The sequence below is a fragment of the Phyllostomus discolor genome, chromosome 9, assembly GCF_004126475.2.
Source record: "Phyllostomus discolor isolate MPI-MPIP mPhyDis1 chromosome 9, mPhyDis1.pri.v3, whole genome shotgun sequence".
NCBI lineage: Eukaryota > Metazoa > Chordata > Mammalia > Chiroptera > Phyllostomidae > Phyllostomus > Phyllostomus discolor.
The window spans coordinates 76,193,982-76,221,271 of record NC_040911.2 but is presented as its reverse complement, the minus strand read 5'-3'; the positions used below and the strand labels follow the sequence as shown (position 1 = coordinate 76,221,271).

The 27,290-nt window shown below is 40.5% G+C and overlaps 1 protein-coding gene across 5 annotated transcripts in view; it reads right to left on the bottom strand.

The window, feature by feature from the left end:
- Positions 1 to 27,290, bottom strand: part of PAK5 (p21 (RAC1) activated kinase 5) — a 274,928-nt gene that overhangs the window by 27,134 nt on the left and 220,504 nt on the right. For all 5 annotated transcript variants that reach the window (XM_028525070.2, XM_028525071.2, XM_036010102.1 and 2 more), the window contains 2 exons: positions 18,102 to 18,887; positions 915 to 1,406 (listed from right to left, as the gene is read on the bottom strand). In XM_028525070.2, coding sequence (XP_028380871.1) covers positions 915 to 1,406; positions 18,102 to 18,887 — 1,278 coding nt within the window. The remainder of the gene's footprint in view (positions 1 to 914; positions 1,407 to 18,101; positions 18,888 to 27,290) is intronic.

Here is a 27,290-nt window from a genome sequence, read left to right as displayed (position 1 = left end):
CAACAAATATATAGAAAAGTGTTAATTCCTTAATATATCCAGAGCTCTTACAAATCGATGGGGCAAATGCTACCACCCTAATTGAAAACTGTGCAAAGACAATACAAATCAATGAAGAAATTAAAAATGGCCTATAAATAGTTAAAAATAGATTTAACTTCACTAGTAACAACAGTGTTAATTACAGCAGTATGATTTATTCATGTCTATCAGACTAACAGAGATAACATGATAGTATCCAATGGTTGGTGAGGTCCAATTAGTACAAACTCTCTGGAAATCAATACTATATATCATTTTTCTATGTTGAAAAGATTATAAAGAAAATACTGAAATATTAATATAGTCTATTTCTTGATTGTAGAATTATGAGGCTTTTAAAAAGAATATTTTCTACAGGAAGAATTCATTACTTCTATGGTTAGGACAAAATATTTTAGAGTTCCTAAAGAGTGATAGTCAGTCCATTGGTAAACTTGTCTGTTTATTATGATTTTTAAAAATTGGCTAGAGAGGATATATAGTGTAAAATGAATATATTCCCACAGAGACAGAGTAGCTGGAAGCTTTGGAATCTGCCACCAGCCTGCTGTTTGACTCTGGGCTAGTCATTTAACTTACATGAGTCCATATTTCCTTGTTGTTACAGTGATGACATCTTTTTGTCTCATAGAGTTGTGAGAATCAAACCAGATCAATGCGCAGCAGAGTGGCTTATACACATGAAGTACCTTGTAAAGGTAGCAGCTATACGTGCATAGAAAGAGGTCAGAAGGAAGGATTATGGGGAATGCTACTTTTGTATTTAGATTTTCACTGTTTTCTGAAGTCCTAAAATGCACATGTACTATTTCTGAAATGGGAATAAGTGTTCTTCTGCAGGTGAAAAAGGATGATCTGAACATGCCATCTACCTCATTAAAAAGCAGTTCTCGTCTCTGCTGCTTTCGAAGGTCCATTTTCTTCACTGCAACTTGTTTCCCTGTGTGTTTCTCAGTGGCGATGCACACAATTCCGGTCGACCCTTCCCCGATTTTGATAAAGTTGTCCAAGTACTCCCTGGGATCTCCTGGGCTGACTACCAGCTGCAGGGCAGCCCGAAACTGTTCATGGGACACCCGGGAGGGCTGCTGGTCTGATGAGGAGCCCCAGCTGGGTGGGGGGTAGGTGCTGGATGAGATGCTGAGAGAGCTCAGATAAGAAGCTGTGGAGATGTACTGTGAGCTGGTCTGTAGGGAGGGGTGGTGGTACAGGGTGGCTTTGTGGTACCCAGATGGGTACTGGTGGCTGCTTGAGGAGTAGGCCGCTTTGCTTTGACTTTGAGGTAGTTTGGCGGGGCCCCTGGGGTAGGTGTCGGACCCTGACAGTGGAGGACTGAGGACCATCTGTGCTCGATCGTAATCCACCTGGAGAGACAGACAGGGAAGGAGAATATTTGAATATTCACATGCTACATCTGAACCACCACAGCCAGTTGGTTGGTGAGCTAACACATGGCTGGTCTGAGGAAGAGCATCACTGAACATCCTGGTCATGGGTGAAGCTTACCTTTCCAAGCCCTGAGTCACTCCTGCTTCCCCCCTTTATCTGACCTCCGATCTCCCCCTCCAGGCTCTTTCTTCCCCTTTCCCTATCAAATTCCCCAGAAGCAGACTCTGAGGCCTGGGTTTGAATGCAAGTAGTGAAATGTGATCTCTAGAGTTATGAAGTGAGACAGTGGAAGGGTAAATGCCAATAAAAAGTGAGTTTATATAACCAAGTTTTGTAACTAAGAGTATGATGGTTAATTTTATGTTTTAACTTGGCAGGGCTAGGTACTCAGTTGCTTGGTTAAACATTGGCCTAGTTATAACAGTAAAGGTAGTTTTTAGATGTGATGAACATTCAAATCAGTAAACTTTGAGTAAAACAAATTACTCTCCTTAATGTGGGTGGGCTGCATCTAATCAGCTGAAGACATTAAGAGAAAAGATTGAGGTCACCCAAAAAGGAGGGATTTTTGCATCTGGATGGTCCTTGGACTCACCACTACATCAACTCCTGCCAGAATTTCTAGCCTGCCAACCAGCCCTGCACTTTCTAGACTTCCCAGCCCCTACAATCAGAGAAACCAACCCCTTAAAATCTCTCTGTATACATACATACACGCACACCCTCCTGAACTCTGGTTCATACTAGAGGGTGGTATGAACTATTCACATACCTAACATAGCAGATGCATGTAAAAGTGAAAACATGGCTCCTGTGCTAACAGCTTTTTATTACAGCAGCCCCCCCCCCCCCCATTTCACAGGGGATGCATTCCAAGAACCCCACTGGATGCCTGAAACCCTGAATAGTACAAAAAATAACCTTTATTATGTTTCTTCCTATGCAAACATACCTTTTCACTTAAAGGAAATATTTTACAGGTTTTTCTTTTATTTTGGCGTATGCAAACTGCCAGCATTACTAGTCTTGCACTTTGGGGCCATTAAGTAAAATAAGGGTTACTTAAACATATGCACTGAGATACTGCAACACTTGATCTGATCACCAAGGTGGTTACTAAGTGATGAAAGTGGGAGTGGAGTATATACACAGAAATGCTGGGCAAAGGGATGATTCATGTTCCGGATGGGACAGAGTGTGATGATGGCATGAGATTTCATCATATTACTCAGTGCAACTTAAAACTTAAGTTGTTTACTTTGAGAATTTTCCTTTAAATATTTTCAGATGGTGGTTGACAACTGAAACCATAGAAGGCAACACTGTGGATAAGAGGGGAGGGTACTAGGTATGCAATGTTCTCACTAAGTACAAAATATAGTTGAGAATAATCAAAATTTGTAGGGGCTTGTGCATGAAGGAGAAATTTGGTCCACCCTCAAAGAGACTCCAGCAAAAACTATTCAACTGTGATTTAAAGAGTGGATTAGGGAATTTGCAGGACAATGGGGAGGGCAGACGTGGCCTGAGTAGGGAAAGCCAGTGAGCTGTCCCCTTCCTGAAATCAGGAATGAGCTCCATTTACCCCTGGAATGACTGAGATCAGGGGTGGTGAATATACCACATCATACTATGTTCACCTCACTGCCCAGGACAGAAACTGGTAATTGATCAATGAACTCTTTCCTGTAAGATCCTGATGACAATACAGTGCCAGATAGACAGAAGGTGATTGGAAAGAGATTTGCTGATTGGACCTCAGGCTCCTTTTTAACACAGTACCTCAGAAAGTCTCTAGCACTCTACTGGGATGTGTATGGAATGACATTTGCTTGTCCCCTCCGCACCCCATCCACCCCAAAGATCTAGATCTATTCTAATATGGCAGATACTGACCACATGTGACTAATTAATTGAAATCAAACTAAGATTAAAAATTCAGCTCCTTAGTCATATTAGTTATATTTTAAGTATTTTTTTTAACAGTCATCACATCAGATGGTACAAATAGAGAAGATTTCCACCACTGCAGAAAGTTCTATCGGCTGGCACGGTTCTACATGAATTAATTGCTCCCAGGTAGTACATTCATTGATTCATTTATTCCACAAATTAATACTTGAGGAACTAATATATGCTAGGCATTATTTCAGATGCTGTGGGAAGTTCCAGTTATAATAAAAATGTATGGTATCTCTGCTCTCCTGGAGCTTATATATCAGAGAAGGAGACAGGTGATAAGCAAGTAAACCAATACATACATAGTATGTAGGTCAGCAGTAATAAGAAAAGTAAAGCAGAGTTGTGGGGTTGAGAATGATAAGGTGCCATTTTGGACAGGAAAGTGCTTTCTGCCTTGAGGGGGTGCCATTCAAGCAGCAACCTGGTTGAAGTGAAGGAACAAACCTATGAGTGTGAGGGAGGGGGTGGTCCAGCCAGAAGGAGAAGAGGTAGGATTCTGAGGCACATATAGTCTTGAGGAACAACATGGAGGCTCCCCTGAAGTGGAGAGGGAGGTGGTTTGGAAAAGTGATGGAGAAGCAGGCAAGGGCCAGATCATGTAGACCATAGCAAGGACTCTGGTCATTGCTCTGAGTGAAGTGGGAGCCACTGGAAGTTGCTGAGCAGAGGGGAGTAATATGGTCTTGACTCTGGCTGCAGGAGGAGAGACTTAGGTGGTAAGAGTGGAAATAAGGATGGCAATTAGCTTACTGCAGTCAATGAGGGCTGAGCTTGGAGCAGGTGCTACAGATGGGGTGAAGAGTGGTGGTATGGAGGGGAGGATCTGAAGATAGAGCTGACAGGAGTTGCTGATGGTTTCGAATCTGAAAGAAAAGAATCAAAGATGACTCCTAGGATTTTGGCCTGAGCAACAGGCCATTTAATGATTTGAGAAGCACAAGGACAGGAGTAGGTTTTTGGGTGAGGTAATTGCCTCCACGATGGCTCCCAATGATCCCTGCCTCCTGACATTTATACCCTTGTTTCATCACTTCTTATACTGTACCAGGTGTCTCCATATGAGCAAAAGAACATGGTGGAAATGATAGTGTCTTCTGAGGCCAAAAATGCCACTGTGGTTTCTTTACCTCTTCTCTTGGGTCACTTCCTCTGGTTTTCTCTAGCTGCCATGTCATGAGAACACTCAAGAATCCTATGGAGAGGTCCAAGTGGCAAGGCATCCTCCCAAAAACCAGCTAGAAATGGAGGCTTCCTGCCAATAGCCACGTGAGCTGTCTAGGAAGTGATCCTCCAGCTGTAGCCAAGCCCTCAGGTGACTGCAGCCAGGGCTGACATCTTGGCTACAATTTCAGGCCAGAATCATCCAACTAACCTAGTCATGGAGACCCAATGGACAGAAAGGAAGTGAGATAATAAGAAGTGTTTATTGTTGCTTTAAGGCATTAAGTTTTGGGATAATTTGTTATACAGCAATAGATAACTAATACATAGAAGGAAACAGTTCTGTTAGGATTGTGTTAAGTTTGAGAGAGTTATCATGCATCATTTGGTAATGTATACTTAGGAGACTAAGTATGTCTCTTAGGAGACTGTCACTTAGGAGATGTCACTTAGGGGATGTCACTTAGGAGACTAAGATGTGCTTTGAATCCAGAGAAGGTTGAGGCTAAAGACATGAATCTGGTCAGTATTGAGTTGGCATTACAAGCTATGATGTTGCATGTGTAAGAGAAGGTCCAAGGACTGCTACATGTAGAGACCAGAAAGAGCAGGAGAAGGAGTGGCCAGTGACATTGGAAAGAAAAGGAGGGACTAAGGTGTCCTAGAGCCAAGGGTGGAAAGTATTTTGAGAAGGAAAGTAATGCAGCTTGTCAAACTCCACTGAGAAGTGAAGGAAGCTAAGGCACATTGCTCACTGGACCTGGCACCATGGTGGTCACCTGCAAGAAGGCTGGTGTCCCAAGCTCCTGGGCCACCATACAGCCTGACTAAAAACCCATTCCACCAGTTAGGGAGCCAGATCTGCACACAGAGGGCTCCTGACAATAGCTACCAGGGTACCATTCTCAGTTCTTCTGCATTGTTCATTGGCTGCCACCCTGCTGCACAGCCAGTCATGCAGCCCCCACCCCGGCCTTGGGAGCACCACACTCAGGTGAGTCCTCCATTCAGCCAGCCTCCCACCAAGCAGCAGTGACCAGGAAGTGACTAAGCCATGGCCCTATCCTGACTGCAGAGCAAACAGAACACATGTTTTCAGAGAGAGACTTAGGGTTGAATTCTGACTCTGATGGCTTTAGTCAAATCACTTTACCTCTCTGAGCCTCAGTTTTCTTATTTGTAAAATGGGGATCATAACACCTCCCTCACAGGGCTTTTATGAGGCTTCACTGTGGCAGCCTAGAGCAATCTAGGATTTAAGAAACCAGACTCTGGACTCAAATCTTCTTCTCTGCCATTTACAAGTTTTGTGACACTGGGTAAGTTATTTAAACTCCCTGTGCTTCAGTTTTCTCATATGTAAGGTGGTAGTGATAAGAATAATTCCTACTTCCTTAGGTCACTGTGAACTCTAAAGGACTGAATACATGTCAGAAGATTCAAACAGTGATTGGCCAATACATTCTCGATGGTAGTGTTATATAATGTGCTCAGCACAGCAGTGGATATAAAAGAAAAAGTAAATACTAGCTACAATATTAATAAAACAGCTAGCATTTATGGAAGGTGTACAATGTACTGGTGACAATATATTCCTATACATTAATCCTCAAAATAATCTGACAAGTTTCCTTCAATTATAATATATAAAATACTTACTGTATTATAATTAAAATGCAGTATTCAAAATCAAGCTGATTTATTTCCTAAGCCCCTAGATTTGGGTCATACATGAGGGAAACTGGCATATACATGGGATGAGGGTAGGGGGAGTAAAATGTCAGCATACATTAAATAACTGGGTTCTCCCTTTAAACAAGTTGGAAATTAGCTGAGCCCAGGCTAGTCACAGGCCAGAGCATGAATGGAAAAGGGGTGTATAATTTTTATTTTGAAAATGTGTTATTTTGAAAGGACACAGTTATTTTGAAAATAACTTTATCCTCTAGGAATTGCAAACACCACTCTACACTGCATTAGGCCACTTTCTTCTTCCCAGAGTGTCAGCAGCATCACCAGGTTCCAGGCTTGCCAGCCAGCTTGGGGTACAAAGAAGAGGACATGTGTTCACACAAATGGGACAATTTCCAGTCATACAGAATGCAGAGTTATGCACTGGGAGCTTTGAGACTAGGTCTTTGGGACAAAACAGTGCTATTGTTTCTCATGCCTGCTGATAAAAGGTGCAGACTCATAAAAAAGCAATGGATGAGGAGCAACCACTACCACCAGAGACAATTTTTGGAACCAAACTTGAGATGTGCATGTCAAAGGACAACTGACTGCTTGTCTTGAAAGAGGGAACATGTGATCTTCCCTCTGGGTTTTCGTCCACTCAAGGAGGAGATGCTGGGTAAGTGACTGACTCTGTGAAGGAGAAATGCATGAGCGGCCCTGTTTGGGGCCACCATGTCACTGGCCCACTGGCCTCAGTTGGGTCTTCACGACCCAGCTGTAGGGGTTGTGATGGCGAGTATCGCTGGTTGCACACTTGTGGCAGGCCTCATTCTTTTTCCCTCTGACAGTCAAGCACAGGGCCATTAATTCCATTTTACTGTTGACAAAACTGAGGCTCAGGGAGGTGAAACTGCTCCCAAGTAGTCCAAGGCAAGAGGCGCTGTAGTCCTGAGGAGATTTCACCACCCAGTTCTTCTGCTCAGGTCAGTGCTGCCCTCCTAGTGGGAGGGACGTAGATGCCACATGTGCTCAGTGCACTGGCACCACAGGCCTGCTTTTTTCCCCATTTCTACCTGCATTTCTACCGTTAGTGTTCACTTCCCCGATGTGTGTAATCAAGGCTGGATGCTCTCTCTATGATAAAATGCAGTGTGTTTTATTGGGTCCCTTTTGTTAACCAAGTCCCCTATTGGAAGACTATCCTTGCAGAATAGATAACATGATACTAATGTTGTTAATGACACTTGACATTTGCTGAGTACTTTCCATGTGCCAGGGCTGGTTCTGAGCACTTGATGTACATGGCTGCATGTAATACTATGATTCACTTTTGCCCCACACTTGATTTACACAGAGCAAGCAGCAACCAATCTGGCTTTTTCATGCTGGAGATGAGCAGTCTCTTTGCTTTGTTGTGCCCTGAAAAAGTGCCTTGGAGCATCATACTCAAGCACCAGAACCAGTGGCTGCACAGCCCCTGTTGACTCTGTGGGAAGCAGAAAAGGTGCCTCTCCATTTGTCATGGAACACAATTGTTGCACAATTACATAGGATCCATAATTGTTCCATTTTACAGATAAGAAAATTGAGGCACAGTGTGTTTTAATAGGCCATACAAAGTGCTCAAAGCTAAGAAAGCTAGAGTTGGGATTCCAATACAGACAGTGCTACTTTAGAATCCAGGCCCCTGACACGTTCTGAAATACCCTCCAATGATCAGAAGGTGGAGAGGAACAAGACAGGGGTGGGCACAGAGTGGAGTGACAAGTACAGAGCTCAAGCCCGTGAGGGTGCTTCACTGGGGTGCAGATGTCGACACAACCTGGTGCGGAATGCAACAGCTGGGTCAGAAATTGGTGGACAGTAATGCCTGCAGAAAGGACATGCAAGAAACATTGCTTTGTTTTGTTTTGTTTTGTTTTGTAAAAGTGTTGGCTTAGAGAACTCAGCTCAAAATATACAAAAAGGAAATAATTGTCACAGCAAAATAAGCTGATCATCTATGTACACAATTCATTGCTTTCATTTTCCTTTTGGTCACAGCTGAATTCTGTGTTCAGCTATAACATGTCCAAACTTTCTTCCATTGATTCTCCTCAAAATGAAAGCCAAGCTTTTATAACAAGCCCCCTGGCTCTCTTACATGGCTCTTAAACTGCTATAATTATTTAATTGTCCAATGCTAAATCATCTTTTCCATGACATCCTCTATTTGAAAGTGAATGAAACATAAATGATGAATTTGTCCATATATACTGTTTCGCATATACACACATTCATGAATGTAAGAAAGACTTGCAAAGGAGTAAAGCTTGAGGTAGGCAACCTTTTCTGCAACCTGATTTACAGTATAGTCTAGGGAAGAAAAGGAGTACATGTGAAATCCATATAAGCAGGCCTGTGGTATTGTGAGAGGGATGTAGGGGTTAATCACTGAGTGAAACCAGAATGCAGAGTTGGGCGAGTGAAAGGTACAGATAGATACTTGATAAACAAATCCAACGTACTCCCTCACTATCCAAACCATTTCCAAAAAAATCTAAGCATGTAGTCTACCTTTGAAGACCTATTGCGAGGGCATAGGAACCTGAGCAAGGGTTGGGAATCTGCTCTGCAGGAGTGGAAACAATGAAGAGAGACTAGGAAGACTTCTCCCCACTCCTCCAAAGAGAGAGGTCCTGTGATCTTGTGGAAAACTAACCTCACAGAAATGAGACCATGGTCTGCATACTTTTGAGAGGGGTTTCCATATGGCAAGATGTAATAAGAAAAGACTGGATCGTTTTTGCAAATTATCACCCAGGCTGCTAAACTGCTCAGCTGCTGTTCCAAGGCCACAAACTGTCATTGAAAATTGGATACATTCCGAGAAGGAATTCTCTCTACAGGAATCTTTAAAGCCACTGAATGAACGTACAAGCAGTCTTGGTTTCCTTTCTCTCTGAAATGGTTAATGACATCCATTCATGTTTTTAGTTTCCTGATGCCTGTTAGTATACCATATAAATTAATTCTTAAAGAAGTGTGCTTTTTCACGTCTCTATTTGAACCCAATCAAAAAGTAAGATGGGCAAAAATTAAAAAGGCTGTATTATATGGAAGTAAATAATTCCCATTTAACAACTCTGCCAAACTACCCTTCCACAATGTGAACATCTCCAAGGATAGGGTCAGACACAGGCTTGTGATGTATCTGAATTATACATAATTATAGCATTGAATTCGTTTAATCAATCAATTTCACCAGTGGTGTGCTGGGGTGGACAGGGCATAAAACTCCACACAGCTATCAATTGGTCTGATTACAGCTGGCTGTCAGCCAGAATTCCCCTGATCCATGTTAGTTAAATGCACATTAATCTGAATTTGGCAGTGTAATCAAGGACCTAACTGAACTGTGAAATTGAATTCTGCAGTAGAACATCATTTGACCATTTTACGCCAAGGCTGGAGAAACAAGCTTGGTGGGGGGGAGGGTGGAAAAAGAAAAGAAGGGGGAAAACCCTGCTTCAGCATCTATTTGTCACCATGGTCTGTACTGGTGACAGGGAGGACAGGTCCAGGACTGTGTGTGTGTGTGTATGTGAGCATGTGCCCACAGGATGGGGACTGCAGAATGTTCCATGAAGAATGAAGAGTCTCTCTGCTCCCCGCAGAATTATGCGGGCTGCAGGGCAGCTGGTTCCTGTGCTCAAGTGGGATGCTCCAATACACCTTTTCGGGGCACAAACAAAGCAAAGGGACTGCTCATCTCCAACATGAAAAAGCCAGATTGGTTACTGCTTGCTCTACATAAATCACATGGGGGATACAAATGAATCATAGGCCTGAGCAAGGAAAAGGACATCTCAGATTGCTCTTATGTGACTCAAAGGGTGCTATAACAGGCCCAACCTTGTCTTTGAGAAGAAAAAAATTCCAGAGAGAATCAGTAACTGGCTTTCTCTAGAGGAAAATTTTTGAGCCTGGTAATGAAGGGAAGGGGATTCATTAAACCCTGTGACTCAAATGTATGTTTTCTCATATGTTTCCCTCTGGTTACACTCTGCAATTAAATTCTCCCTGCCTCAGGCAGGAATGCTGCTGGCGGGCAGTCCCTGCTGGCCCTCAGATGGGGACAGACAGTCTGGCCTGTGGCCAATGGCTCATGTGTTTCCATCCTTGAGTTTCCAGCCTCTGCTACTCCTTCCAAGGTGTTTGCTGTGCTGAGCACTCTGTCTCTTGGATTTCTGGATATTAGGGAACTGTTTCATCTCCAACTGCATCCCAAGGAAACAGTAACTGTGGTCCCTGCTTGAGGCCCAAATGTGATTGACATGTACCCAACCATGGTCAGTTTCCTCCCAATTACTTCTTTTCACTTACAAAAGGGAGAGGCCCTATTAGACTCACTCTGGCCAGATGACAAAGGGACACAACATACAACTTGAGCTGATCTCCATTTTGGTGAAAGAAGCAAGTATATATGCATTATCACTGCCCATGGGTTGTGGTCATGAGCAGGCCCTGGGAGACCTCATGCATCAAGGTGTCTCCTTAAGTCCCTAATGCAGAAAGCTTAGGAAGTAGGTCAAGATCTGGATGATCAGAAGCATGCTGGATTTCCAATCCTCATGTAGCTGAAAGTCATGCACTATATGTAATGTTTTTGCAAGTCCATTTTCCCCACCATGACATCATATTCCTACTCAGGCACATAGGAATTTATACCTTATGACATGAAATAGGAGGAGTCATGTCATTCCATGACTTACAATATACATGGCAAGCTCAAACTGAAAGAGTTCAGACAAGAGGCTCAACCTCTACAAAGAGGCAAGCCCTAGTAATTTGAAGAAATAAATAAATCTGCAATCAGCAGGCTCAAGTATACAGTATTTCAGGCTCTTCCTCCACCTCTGAGCCAGTTTATCCAATTAACCCCCCCAATGCTGCTGCTCGAAACTCTAAGAAGGCATCCTCTATGCAAGAGCAGATTACTCTGACATGTGATGTGTTGCTGCCAGCAGTGACAAGAAGCTGGAGAATCTGGGGACTGGTCCTCTGCCACAGAATATGGTTCCAATGTGTCAGAGCCAGGTTAGATTCATTTTTTTTAATTTGGTAGTGGGAACACCCACTTATAATGACCAAAATACACTTTGTGAATGACAAAAACATTCATAGGAAGATGAGTTCATTCATATGCAAAGAACACCTAAAGTCTCCATCAGACAGAACAGATGTTAGAGACATTGCTCTGAATCGCCTCTTTGGATATTTTATGGGCCTTAATGAACATCCTACAGAAGCCTATATATAAAGAAAAATATCTAAAGACAGTAATACCCATTGTTATATTAAGCTACTCAGCGCTTCTTTCATTCAATCTCTCTTCCCCCCTCCTTTCTGCACTACGCCCACCTCAGACTTCTGGTGCAGCTGTCAGATTTCACCAGCATTGCCCTTTCATCACCCATAGGCCCCTACAGGATCTCTGAAAGGTGCTTGGCAGGGATGCTTCACAGGCAAGGAGCTGCACTTTTGTTCCCGGAGTCTTGGCTGAGTCTGCCCCTGGCAGTGCCACAAAGAATGGTGAGTCATTAAGTTACTGAGGCAGGAAGGCTGACCGTACTAGTTCAAATGGCTTTTCCTGCCAGGGAAAGCAAACTGCACTGGTTGCTCCAGAGCAAAGGTCTGGGGAGTCATGCCACCAGTCCTCTAGCATCCTCCATCTTCACTCAGAACCACCTAATATGCCACCTGTCTGGGGCATCCTGGGCTGCAGCACTGGTCACAATTGCTCTTAACGCTTCCTTTGTAGCCCATGGTCGAGCTTTTACCCACAAATCACAGCCTGGGTAAAATTCCTAAGGATTTTCTCAGAAGATTCTACCCTACCAAGAACAGACAGAAAAAAGGGTAATCCGTGTGGAAATTCTCACCAGCAAGGTGAGGGCTCCTGCAGTGTGTATGTGTCTGGGCCCCAAAACCTCACAGCCATCTTTCTGTTCCTTGGTTTTCTTCATTGGAAATGGGAATATTCTGGAACACATAGACTTTGGAGTGAGACAAAACTAATTTTGGATCCTGGCTTAGCCATTTGCTCTCACATCCTTGGGAAGTCCATAAAGATTTGGTCTCTGTGTCTAAGCTTCTTACTGGTAAAAGAGATGATCTTAAATTCTTTTAAATTTGTTGTGTGGACTAAATTGGGTAATGTATACAAAATGTTTAGCACGGTGCTGGCATAGAGTAACCTCAGCACTATATCACAACTGCCATCCACCCACATGCCACACACACGGACTGGTACATATAGACTTCGTGCACTCATGTCATTAGTAACTTATAAACCCTTACCCAACATGACAAGGCAGGGATGCTCTTTATCCTCTTTTTCTAATAAAGAAGTAGAGGCACAGTAAAGCAGTTTATCCACCCAGATATCAGTGGCAATATCAGGACTCAAACCCAGGGAGTTTATCTCCAGAATCTACACCCTTCACTGTCAAAAAGTACTTGAGAAACAGTAACCATATAATAATAGCTCTCAATTGGGGCTGCTTTTGCTTCCCCACCCCACGTGACATTTGGCAGTGTCCAGAGATACTCCAGTTGCTACAAGTGAGGGAGGGGTGCTACTGGCATCTTATGGATAGAGGTCAGAGATGCTGCTAAATGTCCTACAGTGCATTGGACGGGCCCCCGCAACAAAGAATTACCAAGAACAAAATGTCTGTAGCATGAAAGTTGAGAAATCCCGCTACAGAGGTAGGATGATGCAACACAGGGGGACCACACTGCTGCTTGTAGGACTTGGCGCCCACAGACACTATTCCTATGCCACTGCGTGATGTGTCCAATGTCTGGTCAAGGGGCTGAGCACAGAGAGCTGGGGTCTGCTCTGCTCTGGGCTGACTGACCTGGCTGTTGCTGAGCCTCTCAAAACCCGTTTCCTCACCTGGACAGAGAGGGCAAGATAGCCTTCGAAGGGCAAGGCAACACAGTAAGCATGGAGTGAACTGGCAGAATTTGTGATTTTGATAGGGCCTTCTCAGGGGTTGGAGCCAGAGCAAGGAATGGATGTACTGAACCAGATGAGACCCTCTAGTCAGCAGCTGCCTGGTACCTGGAGAGCATCAGAATAAGCAAAACAAATGCATGGTGACAATCTCTCCAGCTGTTTTCCCTCCCTGTGAGGCAGACTTGTCTGCAAATGAGGATGGAAAGTGGTCCCTCCACATCTGGTCATTCTGACAGTTCTGTGGTGTGAATGGTGCTACATGGATTTTGTCTGGCTTTATTTTTTCTTAATTTTTGCTTAAGCCCAAGCAAAAAAAAAAATTAAAAGTAGGGAGATGGATGCCATCATCTACAGATTTTGTAACATCCTTGATTCCTGTCAAGTTTGTAGAAAAATTAGGTAGGCTGACAACACTAGAGCAGGGAATTTTTATTTTTTTGGCCAAATGTAAAACTGGTGTCAAACACACTTTCTCTCTCTCACACACACCCCCCTAATCATTTTCGCTCTATCTGGAGATGTTCATGAAATTTGTACTTTGTCTTATTATTAGAGATGTGAACATTACCCACAAGCCTCTAGCATTTTCCATGAAACAAGGCCAAATTATGTGAGTCATGATTGTTATTTCTTTCCTCAGCAGGAAATCCAAATGTGGTTGGTAGATTTTTAAGAGTATAGTCCTAAAGACACAGACACCTAAGTCTTTTTAGAGAGATGTTGTATTTTTAAACAAGTAAACATTTTAATTACTAACATGGCTCCCACTTCCTACCCTCCCATAAAATGTACTTGTGACTTTCTCACAGGTCTCCTGTGAAACATGGAACAGCTTGCTCCTTTGGAATCCTGATTATAAGAGCTGAAAAACTCTGGGTAGAACTAAATGTTACATCTTTTTTTCTAAGCCACAATGGTTTCTGGCATTGTTTCTGGGTGTTTCTGGTCCTTGACAGAACCAGATTTCAGAGCAGGTCTGCTCTGACTTATATTGGAAAATCTGCAGGAAGAGGGAGTTGGCAAGGACTGAGCCAATTATCCCTAGTCTCCTCTCCTCCCTCTTCCCTCCTCTCCTCCCTCTTTCCATCCTTTTCCTACTCCTGCACTTTGCCTAAAGTTCCAGTAGCCATGGGGCCTCTCATGTCTACTGGTTTGACTGGCAAATGTAATCGAACACTTGAATATATGCCCATATAATGAGGAAAATCATGGATTTAGGAGAAACACCAGACCTGTATTCGTGTCCTTGTTTTACAGCCAAGTAATTATGAAATTTTGTGTGCCATGTGACTTTCTGGACCTCAGTTTCCCTATTGTGAAATGACTGGGCAGGGGATACTGATGGTTATATTAAATTCCAAATGCCTGTAGGTATTAAGCTAATTGGAAAAAACTGAAGTGGGCTGAGCAGGGCATGACCCTTCTAGTGGGGTGGCCTTTACCTGCAGCCAGTTCTATTTCTAATGCTATGTGAAAATGTGGGCCATCACATTTTTTTCCAAGAGACACCTGAAACCCAGAAGTTGAGATTTCTAGATGAAATATCTTGATGTTTCAAATGTTGGAAATGAGCACTGGGTGGGCCAATCATGTCAATGAGCCAAATATTACTCCACGGCTAAAAGGTTACAGCTTCTGGACAAAGTCTTCTCTGTGACATTGACCTAAAACAGCTCCCTAATACAAGTGTTTGAATATACCATATACACAAAAAATTCATATTTAACCTAAAATAACCAAAGCAATCCTGAGAAAGAAGAATGAAGCTGGAGTTATCACACTTCCTGATTTTGAACTATATTACAAAGTAAGAGTAATCAAAATGGTATAGTTTTGGCATAAAAACTGACCATGTTTTTTTGTGGAATTGAACAGAAAACCCAGAAATATGGTCAATTAACTTACAACAAAGGAGTCAAGCATATACAATGGGGAAAGGATAGTCTCTTCAGTAAATAGTGTTGGGAAAACTGGATAGTCGTGTGTAAACAAATGAAACTGGACCCTTCCTTATCTTACAACATACACAAAATCAACTTAAAATAGTTTAAAGACTTGAATGTAATACCTGGAATCATAAGCCCATAAAAAAAACACAGAGGATAAGCTTTCCAACACTGGTCTTGGCAATAACTTTCTAAATTTAGCACTGAAAGAACAGGCAACAAAAGCAAAAATAAACAAGTGGGACTAAATTAAACTAAAAAAACTTCTGCTCAGCAGAGGAAACCATCAACAAAATGGAAAGGCAACCTATGGAATGGGAGAAAATATTTACAACATATATCTGATAGTTATTATCTCGAATATACAAGGAACTCATACAATTAAATAACGACAACAAAAAAACCCCATAGAATCCACAAATAATCCAATTTAAAAATGGGCAAAGGATCTCAGTAGACCTTTTTCTAGAGAAGACATACAAATAGCCAACAGGTCCATAAAACGTATTCAACATTACTAAACATGAGGAAAATGTAAATCAAAATCAAAATGAGATATCACCTTTCAGTTGTAAAGATAGCTATTATCAAATAGGCAAGAGATAATTGCTGTCAGGGAGGTGGAGAAAAAAGAACCCTGTACACTACTGATGGGAATGTAAACTGGTACAACCACTATGGGAAGTAGTATGGAGGTGTTTCAAGACATTAAAAATAAAACTACCATGTGATCCAGCAATCCCACCCCTGGATATATGAGTATATCCAAAGAAAATAGAATCACAATTGGGAAGAGATATCTATACTTCCATGACAATTGCACCATTAATAATATTCAAGATATGGAAACAAGCTATGTGTCCATGAACAGATGAATGGGATGTATGGGTCAAGAAAATGTGGATCAAATACACACACACACACACACACACACACACACACACGTACAATGAAATATGATTCAGCCTTAAAAGAAAGGAAATCCTGCCATTTGCAATCACATGAAAGTACCTGGTGGGCATTACAACAAGTGAAATAAGCCAGACAAAGGATGGCAAATACTGTACGGTATCACTTATATGTGGAATCTTAAAAAAAAATAGAACTCATCAAAACAGCGAGTAGAAAAGTGGTTGTCAGGGATTGGAGGGAAGGGTACAAACTTTCAGTTATAAGATGTTCTGAAACTTAATGTATAACATGGTGACTGTAGTTGATGAAACTGTACTGTAAAATTGAATCTGCTAAGAGAGTAGAATTTAAACATTCTCATCCCTCTTCCTGCAAAAATAAACACGTGAGGCACTGGATGTCTTAATTAATTTGGAGGGGAATTCTTTTATAATGTTTACATATATCAAGTAATCATGTTGTAAATTTTACATATCTTACAATTTTTGTCAATTATACCTCAATAAAGCTGAAAAAATCACATTCTTTACTGCTAATAAAGTAACCACTAATGTTCAGAAACCTGAGGATGTTATAGATTCAGCTATGAAATGTGTTAATTCTCTTATTTCATTCTAGAACCAAAAAGGGATTCCTTCAGGTGAATTATATGCACAGGAAATCAAATAAACTATCTCATTCATCACAACACTGCATATGGCTTCATATAGCTTTTGCCTGTTGGTCTGTGAGACCTCTTCCCAGCAACTGCCATTGTCAGAGCATACAGAGTAGAGGCAGTCATGATGCTCTGACCAAGGGAGTTCAAATAAGTAACACAGTGAGATGAAAAACATATGCAGTATTTCAATTTTAACTGGAGGTACATATTTCAGGTCTTTGTTTTTGATGTTATGTGTTGGGAACTAAAGTGAAAGCTTTCAGTGGCTTAAGGCACTCCCAGTATGTCCTTAAGTGACTTCAACACATTGGGTAGTGTTTATGAGAAATAATAAGAAAAGAAAAATACTGACTATCTACCATCAATAAAGCAAATGAGTGCAGGCAGGCTAGCCTCTCAGACTTTGCTGTGCAGCCCATAAAGCTGCTGGAAAGCGTTTGATACAAACGTACATGATCACACTATTAGAAGTCACATCCCTCTCAACTAGCATGAGACCTCTACGTCATCCACAGCCCATCACCAAATGCCCCATTTTCACTTTGCCATACAGGGGTGATAGCAGAAACATTTCTATGTTACCATGGGAAAATAAACTACTTACTTGCACACTCTCCAAGGTATCTTACAAAGTCTATACTTCTAGGTTCAGTAACTTCTCCAACAGTAATCCCCAAACTTTGGGGTATCATCATCAGTCAGATTTCAAAGCAAATTTACAGCAGCTAGCGTTTTAAAAAATGTGGTGTTTTTATTTTTTAAATCAAGGGAGCTGTTACAACAAAACAAAATAGAAGCACACACAAAAATGGGTCCAGCAACCAGGTTCTATCACCCCAAAATTTCACACAAAAAATGATATTTCAAGACAATAGTAAAACAATCATACTTTTAAAATGAAAAATCACTCCTTAAGTAGAATAAAAATAACTTTTAAAAAACTTACGTTATCCTGATTTTTTCTCTTTTCAGCAGAGCCACAATAAACTTTGACAGAATGCAGGAAACTGTATTATTACACCTAATGATCTACAATCATATACTCCTTAACACAGAAGTTATGACAAATATGATGTACTCATATTGTACTAAGTTCTTTCAAATAAACAAGATTCCTTTGCCTTTTAACTAGAAACCTCATAGGAGAGCCCCAAAAGGACTTTTAATGAATAAATGTGTCTTGCCCTAAATTTTCTATTCTTGGGGCTTATGAGTGGAAATCAGATGAATTCTCACTCAGAAGGCAACCCAGAACTTTAACTGTATTTAACTGTATAAGGCGGTGGTCCCAGCACCACCTTTGGGGACGGTCCCATACCCTGAGCAAGTAGGCAGTGAACGTTACCTTTGGAATGCACATGGTGGGCTCCGACAAGCGAGGGTAGGTGTAGGAGTTGTACGAGTGTCCCTGGGGGTGGGTTTTAAATGCACTTGCTCCGAAGGGCATCATGGGTTCCTGAAGCCCCGAGCCTGACCTGGATCTCTGCCGCATGGCAGGCTGAGGGCTTGTCTGATTCAGGTACGATGACTTTGGCCTCCTGTCGTAGTCATCCAGGCTAGGTCCCCATTCACTTTCACTGTACGCCAGACTCTCCTTGGAGCAGCCGCTGGTCCCTGCAGTTCTAGAAGGCGTGAATTGGAACGGGTAATCTAGAGGGGAGCTGCTTGAGGCTCTCTGGTACTCCCACTTGAGGTCACTGTATTCACTTGGTTTGCTCAGTGAGTCCAAGTGTGTGTAATAATCCACAGGAAATCTGGCAATATCGGATTTCAAAGGCTTCATATCAGAATAGTAGGTTTCCCCGTGTTTCATTTTCATTACGTGCCCATTTTGCTTGGCCGCATGGCTGCCTTTATAAAATGGATCCAAATCATCTCCATAGAGACTCTTTTCTCGGTACTTTTCCGTCGTGTAGTCAGCCGTGGTGTCGGATTCGCTGGAATACTGGGAGAAGGTGAGGAAACCGTTTTCTTCCTGGTGGCCTTGACCATGGCTGGAGGCTCCCTGGTCCGGGGTGGGTGGGCTTTCTTTCCTTAGGGAGTTGGAGCGAGTCACGGAGATGTTGTCGAAATCCTCCAGGAGGCCGTTTATGGAGGATTCCTTGCAGGGTTTGTTTCCTCTAACGATTGTCTGGGAATAATGAAAGGAACACTGTTGAAGACAAACATTTCAGGCTTTGGAATTGATGGAGGAATCCCACGCCCACTCCATCCACTTTAAAACTGGGGCACACAAACCCCAGGGACATTTCATAAAAAAAGATTTTATCCCCCCCAAAAAACTGTTGATTGACTTCAGTAGTGAAATTAATTCAATATTTAAATAATTATCTCAAATTGAAAATTTTTCCTTACCAATCTCAATAGGGAGATCAATTAAACATTAAAAAACCATTTAGAAGACTAGTTACGCTATTATTTACTTATTTGCTGGTTCATAGGAAATACCTCCCCTTTTCCCTCCACTTAAATATACAGCCCTAACCATCCAACAATAACCTGATGATGATAATTTTAACAGTCTGTTTGGTTATAAAAAGAGTATGCTTTTACATTCATTACACAGATTATTTGCAAACCAGTAAACACTGTTACTTTAATATTAACATACACAGAAATTATTGCACTTTTTGATTTTTACTCTTTCCTGGGAGACACACGATAATGGGACTTATCAGATTTTTTAGAAGAAAAAGGAGCTTTCTGAACTATAAATAAGGAGCAGCATGAACATTACTTGTGTGATTTAATTCATGATCAAATGTGGCATTGTCATTAAGTATCCAGTTGTAATGCTTGTTATGACCACACTTTCGTGTATCATCACCATGTAGTTGCGGGTGGCTTGGTAACAATGTAGGTGTACCTGAATCTTGCTGACAAATTGCCAAGTCCAGATGTCCCCTTTAATGAACCTGAACAACACTGGAATACCAGAAACAGAAGAAAAGCACAGAGCCAGTCAGCAGCACCCTGATGATCACAAGGTTTGCAGCAAAATAGGATGGGGGTGGATAAAAGAACAAAGGACAAAGTGTTGTGACTTTAGACTTCTGGGATTTTAAGAGAAAAATATCTTTGAGCAAGTAACAAGGAGTTCAGAACATCTTGCCCTGGCTGGTAGCTCAGTGGATTGAGCTTGGGCCTGTGAACCGTAGGGTCACTGGTTTGGTTTCCAGTCAGGACAACACATGCCTGGGTTGCGGGCCAGGTCCCCAGTGGGGAGCATGCAAGAGGCAACCACACAGTAATATTTCTCTCCCTCTTTTTCTTCCTCCCTCCCCTCCTCTAAAAATAAATAAATAAAATCTTTTTTTAAAACCATCTCAGTTGTACCATAGGAAAAAAAATATTTCAAACTGGAAAAAAGTCAATGTTGTCCTAGGAAATGTTTTCCTAGATCAGTGCTTATAAAACTACCTATAATGAAAGACAAGGTTGGTACTACTGATCTTTTTTCCATCCTTATAGTTTGGCCTTTTTCTGAAATATCATATGAATGAGATGACACAGTCTGGAGCCTGTTGGTCAGGCTTCTTTCACTTAGCATAATGCATTTAAGGTTCATTTAGGTTGTTCTGTGAATTAATAGCATATTTTTTATGATTCCTTTTTATCACTTAATAGAGTTCCATTATATGATAAGTTGTGATTGCATGTGGGAGGGTATAAATCGATTGACTGATTGACTGATTGCCAAAGTAGGTGATGTTCTGTTGGAGCACCCCCCAGAGAGAATCATAGTGCATATGTATACACTTGGACCTTTTCTCAGAGCAACAATGTCTGTGCCCACCGCAACAGATGAACGTGGAGAAACAATACCTGTAAACAGGAAAGGGTGAGCAGCTCAGGAAGAGGAAGGAATAAGATGGATGTTTTCTAATCCCTTAAATTTGGATGTTAGTAACTCACCCTCAAAAATATCATGGCTATTTGAGCAGCTTCCTATTGCATTTCAGGTGTACTTTACCTGCTTACAACCTCTCTACTTGCTCAGGGTACTCTTCAAAACCTCTTACACATAGGTACTGTTACTCTCTGTGGATTTAAACTCTTGGTCTCCTCTTCAATATTATTTGGATGAATTTTTAAGGGAATAGCATCAGTTTATTTACAACACAGTATATGAACTAAAAGTCTTTTTAGCCAAAATTCTGGATAGAAATTACCCTCTGCACCTTCCTACTCTCTCTTTTTGAACAAAGGCAGGTTACTCAAAGGAAATGTTATGAAAAATTCAAGTAGCTTTTGGGTATTTTTAATCCCAGGCATCTGTGTTGACTGGTGTGTTGTAGGAGACCATTCTGTGTGGTGTGGGCCCAGCTCCTATTCAGAGATGCACAGGACCCACACCCACAGATAGGTTCTCCCATGGGGAATCAGGCCTGCAATGTGCCTAGGCCACTTTGAGTTTTGCTCTTGCTAAAAAACTCCCTCACCCTGAATTGAGAACATTTACTGCAAAGGAACTTCCTAAAATCCATGCTAAACTTTCCAAGGATGAGTGTAACCAGTTCAACCACTTTTGCCTTTTCATTTGCTAATATCCCTCTTCTGTGATGTGATTAGCAGCATTGGCACCTTTGTTTTCTGTAAAAGGTAACCACCTAAAGTGAACCTGTGCATAGTAAATGAAGACCATCAGGTAATGTGCCTAGAAACCCAATAAAGGCTGGTCACAGCAAGGGCTAAGGCTTTTGCTCCCCTTGAGAGAAAAGCCATGTTGTCCCTTTTCCTCTATCGGACTTGGTAGTCCATGTGAATGTCTCATTTCATCCGTAATGACACGGACACTGAGGGCTGGTGTCTGCATCAGTGTGCTACATGAGTAATCATTATAAGGTGTACTTATGTCTTTAAGTACCTTCTTAATTGTCAGACCTTCTTGGATAACCCCTTAGCAAAATAATATCTATACTTTCTCTGAACTTGACAAATAACAGTTAACTATATTAGAATTTTTCAAGTTCAATGTTATCTTTGGGTCTATATCCTAGAAAAAAACATTTCTCTAAATGCTGTCTGTCTTAATATTTCAGTTAATTTTTCCTCTCTGCCTTCACCCTTCCCATCTCTGAATACCTGAAATATTCAGCTCTGGGACCACAGAATAATTTCCAGTATCTTAATGTTGAAAGGAGTCTGGAGATCATCTAGGTCACCTCCTCCTTTTGCTGAACAAAACTGACTCAGAGATGACTTTGTCAACTGATATGTCACAGACCTGGAACTGAAACCCAAGTCCTCTTGCACCCAGTCTGACTTCCTTTCCAAGGTAGTCTTCAGACTCTTGAGCTAAATAAACTAGCACCAGTTAGCAATGCAAAGGTTTGGTGTGTGATAACATAACCCATCAAAAATGGGTCATTAAGGAGTATTTTCTATTACCTACTTTATCCTTAGCAATATGTTTAATTCACAGAGTATGAATAATTCTAGGTTCTGGTCTCAATTTCAGCCACATGTGCTATGTAATTTGTTTTATTTTTTCTTTACTTATTTTCCAATCTTTAAAAAAGGTAATTTCACTTGATATTTAGTGACACTCCCCACCCCATAGGAATTGTAGAGACTGATGGCAATTGGGATTGCTAATGCCCTTAATATACACACTGACTTCAGGTAGACATAAATGAGTAAATGTAAAGTAAATTAGAATATTAAATACACCTCATCAATGAAGGCAAGTTGAAACATAAAACTTATAAAGAAAAGATCAAAGAAGATCAAACTAAAAATCGTGAAAAGTTTTTAGAAAGAGGAGAATTATCTAGTTCCAGAGGGAAATAATAGAATTGAAGAAAAAAAGAGAGGTAATTACCAGCTTATCACTCACTGAATGACTGAGAAGATAACAGAGATGATCAGACTGTGTTCAGATGTCACCATCCTTGGGGCTATGAGGGTAACTGTGATTATGGAGAAAGAGTTCCCTGCTCATATCAAATTAGCATTTGAATCACTTGTCCTTGGGAATTTATATCAAGAAAATCTGTTTGTTCATCCTCAAGAAATTAATAAATGGCTATGATGGGGGTTGGACTATTAGTCTTAGAAATTCACCACCATGACACAGATATTGAGAAGGGGAAAAAAATCTCTCCTTATGTGATTCCTTTGAGATCAGAGCATTATTGAATACTTCCTTTGAAACTGCTGGATTCTTTAAATCTCCCTATTTTCCCACTAAAACCTTCCAATTTCCTTAGTAAGTTGAATGAGCACACTTGAAACTACTTCATTTCTGGGAATGCTGAAAAACAAGAGAGAGATTTAGATGCCAAAAAGAGGCATCTATCTATTTATCTATCCATCCATCCATTCATCTGATAATATTCACAGACAGCTATAATAGACACCTACAATATCTATATGTCTATATCCATACAATTTGTGAATACTTTTTAAATGACTAAACAATAACATAATTGAAGTCTGTCATTAATTGTGTGATAAATGTTTTACACTTGGAAAACTGAAAACCAAACAATTATAAACAGCTATTTTGTAATTTTTGGCCCCCAAGTACATTTATTCAAGTTTCTGAGATTAGAGGGTTGCTGCGTCAACATACACACTAATCAGCAGCCTCAGAGGTGGGGAGCCTGCTATTCTGCACTCTTTTCACTGCATATCCAGAGGACTATGTTCAGTTCACAGGCAAAATCATCGTGGTACACACAATAAATAGAATTCTCTGTATTTGTTAATGTGGAAGTAGAAATGTTAGTATTGCTATGTGTTAAATGTTACTTAGAAGAAAAAAATAGGCTATCCACTGAGTAAAAAATATTCTTATAAAACAGTGTAATATTGGTTATTTTTTTTTAATTTTAGGCTCACAACAATATGATATTAGGCAAGTTGTTTAATGTTTTAAAGACTTGATCTTTTAATCCAAAAAATGTTGATAATAAATCCCTATCTCATAGAGTTAATTTGATGATTCAATAAAATAATTTGTGTGAAAATTAGTTATGATTCTTGGCATACAGTAAGTACTAATAAATGGTAGTTATTTAACAATATTATGGGTAAAATTTACTTTTAAATTAGGCTGATAATAATTTAGGTTAAAAAAAGAAGCTGCAAATACAAATAGAGAAATAAATCTCAGCTTCATATGTTAAAGTGAAAGAATTGATGTAGAGACTTTAAAAATGACTACTAGTAACTTTAAATACAAATGTCTAGAATTTAAACAGATGCACTGCAAATTATTACAACTATCATATATTCATACTACTCATTAGATCTAAAAATGTAATACTTTCAAATTATGATCAACATTCTATTGTTATCTTTTTAAAACTGTCATGTTTGAGTTGTAAAAATTAACAAAGTTAGGCTTTTGATATTTATTCAAAAGATTTAATTTATTTATTTTTAGAAAGAGGGAAAGGGAGGGAGAAAGAGAGGAAGAGAAACATCAATGTGTGGTTGCCTCTTGTGTGCCCCCTACTGGGAACCTGGCCTGCAACCAAGGCATGTGCCCTGACTGGGAATTGAACAGGCGACCCTTTAGTTCGAAGGCCAGCACTCAATCCAGTGAACCACACCAGCCAGGATGACTCTCAATATTTAAACTGAAATACATGAAGTCTGTCCAGAAAAAGTAAAGTCATTGTTAATATGAGAATGGTTTGCATGACATTGACATAACCTGGCAGCCAAGGACAGTGGACTGCTGTATGCATGCATGAACAACGACAACTTCACTGTACTAGTCAGTGAGAATGGTAGATCCCATTGAGTGAGCATGTGTATTGTGTGGCCATCACATTCAAAATGACTGAACAAGTAGAGCAATGAATCTTCATCAAATTTTTCATTGAGCTTGAACATTCCTCCATGGAAACTATTCATATAATTTAGAAAGCCACAGCTATGGCCAGCTGGTAATTGGCAGCTTCATCATAACAATGTGCCAGCTTGGGCATCACATCTCATGCAGAGACTTTTTGGTGAAACATCAAATCACCCAGGTGACTCAGCCCCCCTACAGCCCAGATTTGGTGCCCTGCAACTTCTGGCTTTTCCCACAACTAAAATCACCTTTGAAAGGGAAAAGACTTCAGATCATTGATGAGATTCAGGAAAATATGATAGGGCAGCTGATAGTGATTGGGAGAACTGTGTGAGGTCCCAAAGGGCCTACTTTGAAGGGGCTGAGGCATCACTGTCCTATGTAAAATGTTTCTTGTATCTTGTATCTTCTTCAATAAATGTCTCTATTTTTGATAATGACATGGCTGGACACCTTCTGGACAGACTTTGTATGTATGGAAAGTAAAGGTTAATAGAAATATAGTAAATTATTGAAAGCAATCATCTCTAAGTAAGGAGATTAAAGTGACTTATATTTTGAGAGTTACTTTGCAAACTTGAGTGTGCAAACAAATCACTTGGATTCTGTTAACGGGAGATTCTAATTCAACAGGTCTGAAGAGTGGCCTGAGATTCTGGACCTCAAACAAGCCCTCAGGCAATGAGGCTGCTGGTCTGCTCTTCACTGTGTACTCAACAGGTCACTGAAGAGCACATTTCTATTTTTCCTGTGAAATTTATATCAAGAAAACCTGTTAGTTCATCTTCAGAAAATTTCTAAATGGCTATGATGGGGGATGGGCTGTTAGTCTTAGAAATTCACTACCAGGGCACAGATATTGTATTTTCCAGATTTTCTATAATCAGGGTTACTTTCATAATAAAACATTAGACTGAGGTATAATTTTTCAGTATAGTAGTATTTTGTATTTTATATGAAGAGAGAGTATAGTGTTAAATATATGTTTTATATATGCATATATAGTGTTAAATGTATAAATACACATTATGTTTAAATTATATAATGTTATAGTTGGCTGTTGGAAGCTACACTGTTCAATATTTTTCCATTCCCTATGAAGGTATAAATTTATTTTGTTTAAGCAAAATGAAGACTGGAACAGATTTCACCATTTTAATATACCTGCTCTATATCATCATGGTATTATTATGAAGCCCCGAGCCTCTAATAAAACCTGAGGACCAGAGAAGTGAAGGTCTGGTTGCAGACATTTAAAAAGAAAATATTTTTCCACAGTAAAAAGAAACAAACAAACAAAACTCAAAGAAACCAAAGCATAGCGTACCCAAGGCATGGTTTTTCTTGAATCTCCTTTTCAGCATTTGAAAATGTTTACTGATTGTATAAATGTATCACTCTTAAGAAAGCATATGTCATTCTCACAATGAAAATAATTACATCAGTGTTAAAAAGAAGGGACTTGCATAATATAAATATTTATTACAAATAAATTGTTGACATGCCGTACCCCTGAATTTTTAAAAAGAAGAGTATAACAGCCTTGTTTAATCAGGAAGACCAGTTAAAGTAGAATCAAAGTAATATTTATTTCTCCGACACGGGCTTCACTTCAAGGAATCATAAGCGGCAGGCCAGTATTAACACAATCTAAACATGCAGAATTTTACAACATGGTTTAACCAGGCTTAAAAATGTTAAGACCACTATTTATTACTGTCGGTATTTGATGCTTATTAAAGTAAGATTGTGCAGTTTTATAGAGATCAATAACACAATAAGGGCAAGAGTATCAGTGAAATTCATGCTGCGGAACAGCCAGGCATTAAAAAAAAATCAATGTAACCCAATCTATTTGAGTTTGAAGCCATGGTTCTCATTGTCTTTCCATTGTGCAGGAACCAGCTCAGCGCCACTCTGGCTCCTGGTGACAGCGGCCATATTTCATGGTGCTCGGTCCTCAGGCTGTCGGCTGGTGATAAGCTATAATGGATCTGTCGCTAAGAACAGCTGTCTCCCCTTGTTCCCAGGAAGAGATGAAAAAGTGCCTCTGCTCTCACAGACTGTATTAACCTTGACAATAATGAAGTGTGTAATTAACGGCTTTGCCCTAATAAGACCTCACATATCTTTTTCAAAAACATTGTCTTCTATCCTCCTCAAGAATGTGTTTCATTTTGTCTTTCTGGGTAAACACTTCCCAGGAGGTCAATAAGCTAAATAGTCCCATGACTGGAAAGCAAACCAGGAGTCTCTCAGAAAGTATCCACTTTTAAGCAACTTATCTAAATTCTTGCCCTGTTTGCAGGGAACCAACTCTCTTGTTTTTATGAAACAATGTGGCTAGAAACAGCTGGCTACATAATCACAGCAAACCAACAGAACAGATATACTTGCATCCTTATGGGAAGAAAGACTAGTTTGCTGTTGACTTTCCTAACACCAAAGATCTTCTATTTTCTTTCAGTTTTCTACATACACCTTTTCTTTTTTCTTGGTAACCATAGGGGGTGGGGCTAATTGGGTAATTGAGACTCACATATTCCAGGAAAGTATGAGAATTGGGGCAGGATATCTCCAAGTGAAGGCGGTGGTGAGGGTCTCTTTTAAATAAATTACATAATAATCTTAATTATGTGGAATCCAAAAAACCAATTTCTTTCCTAACTAAAAATATTCTGTTCTGCACAAATTACAAGCAAGTAGAATGTATTTAAGAAAGGC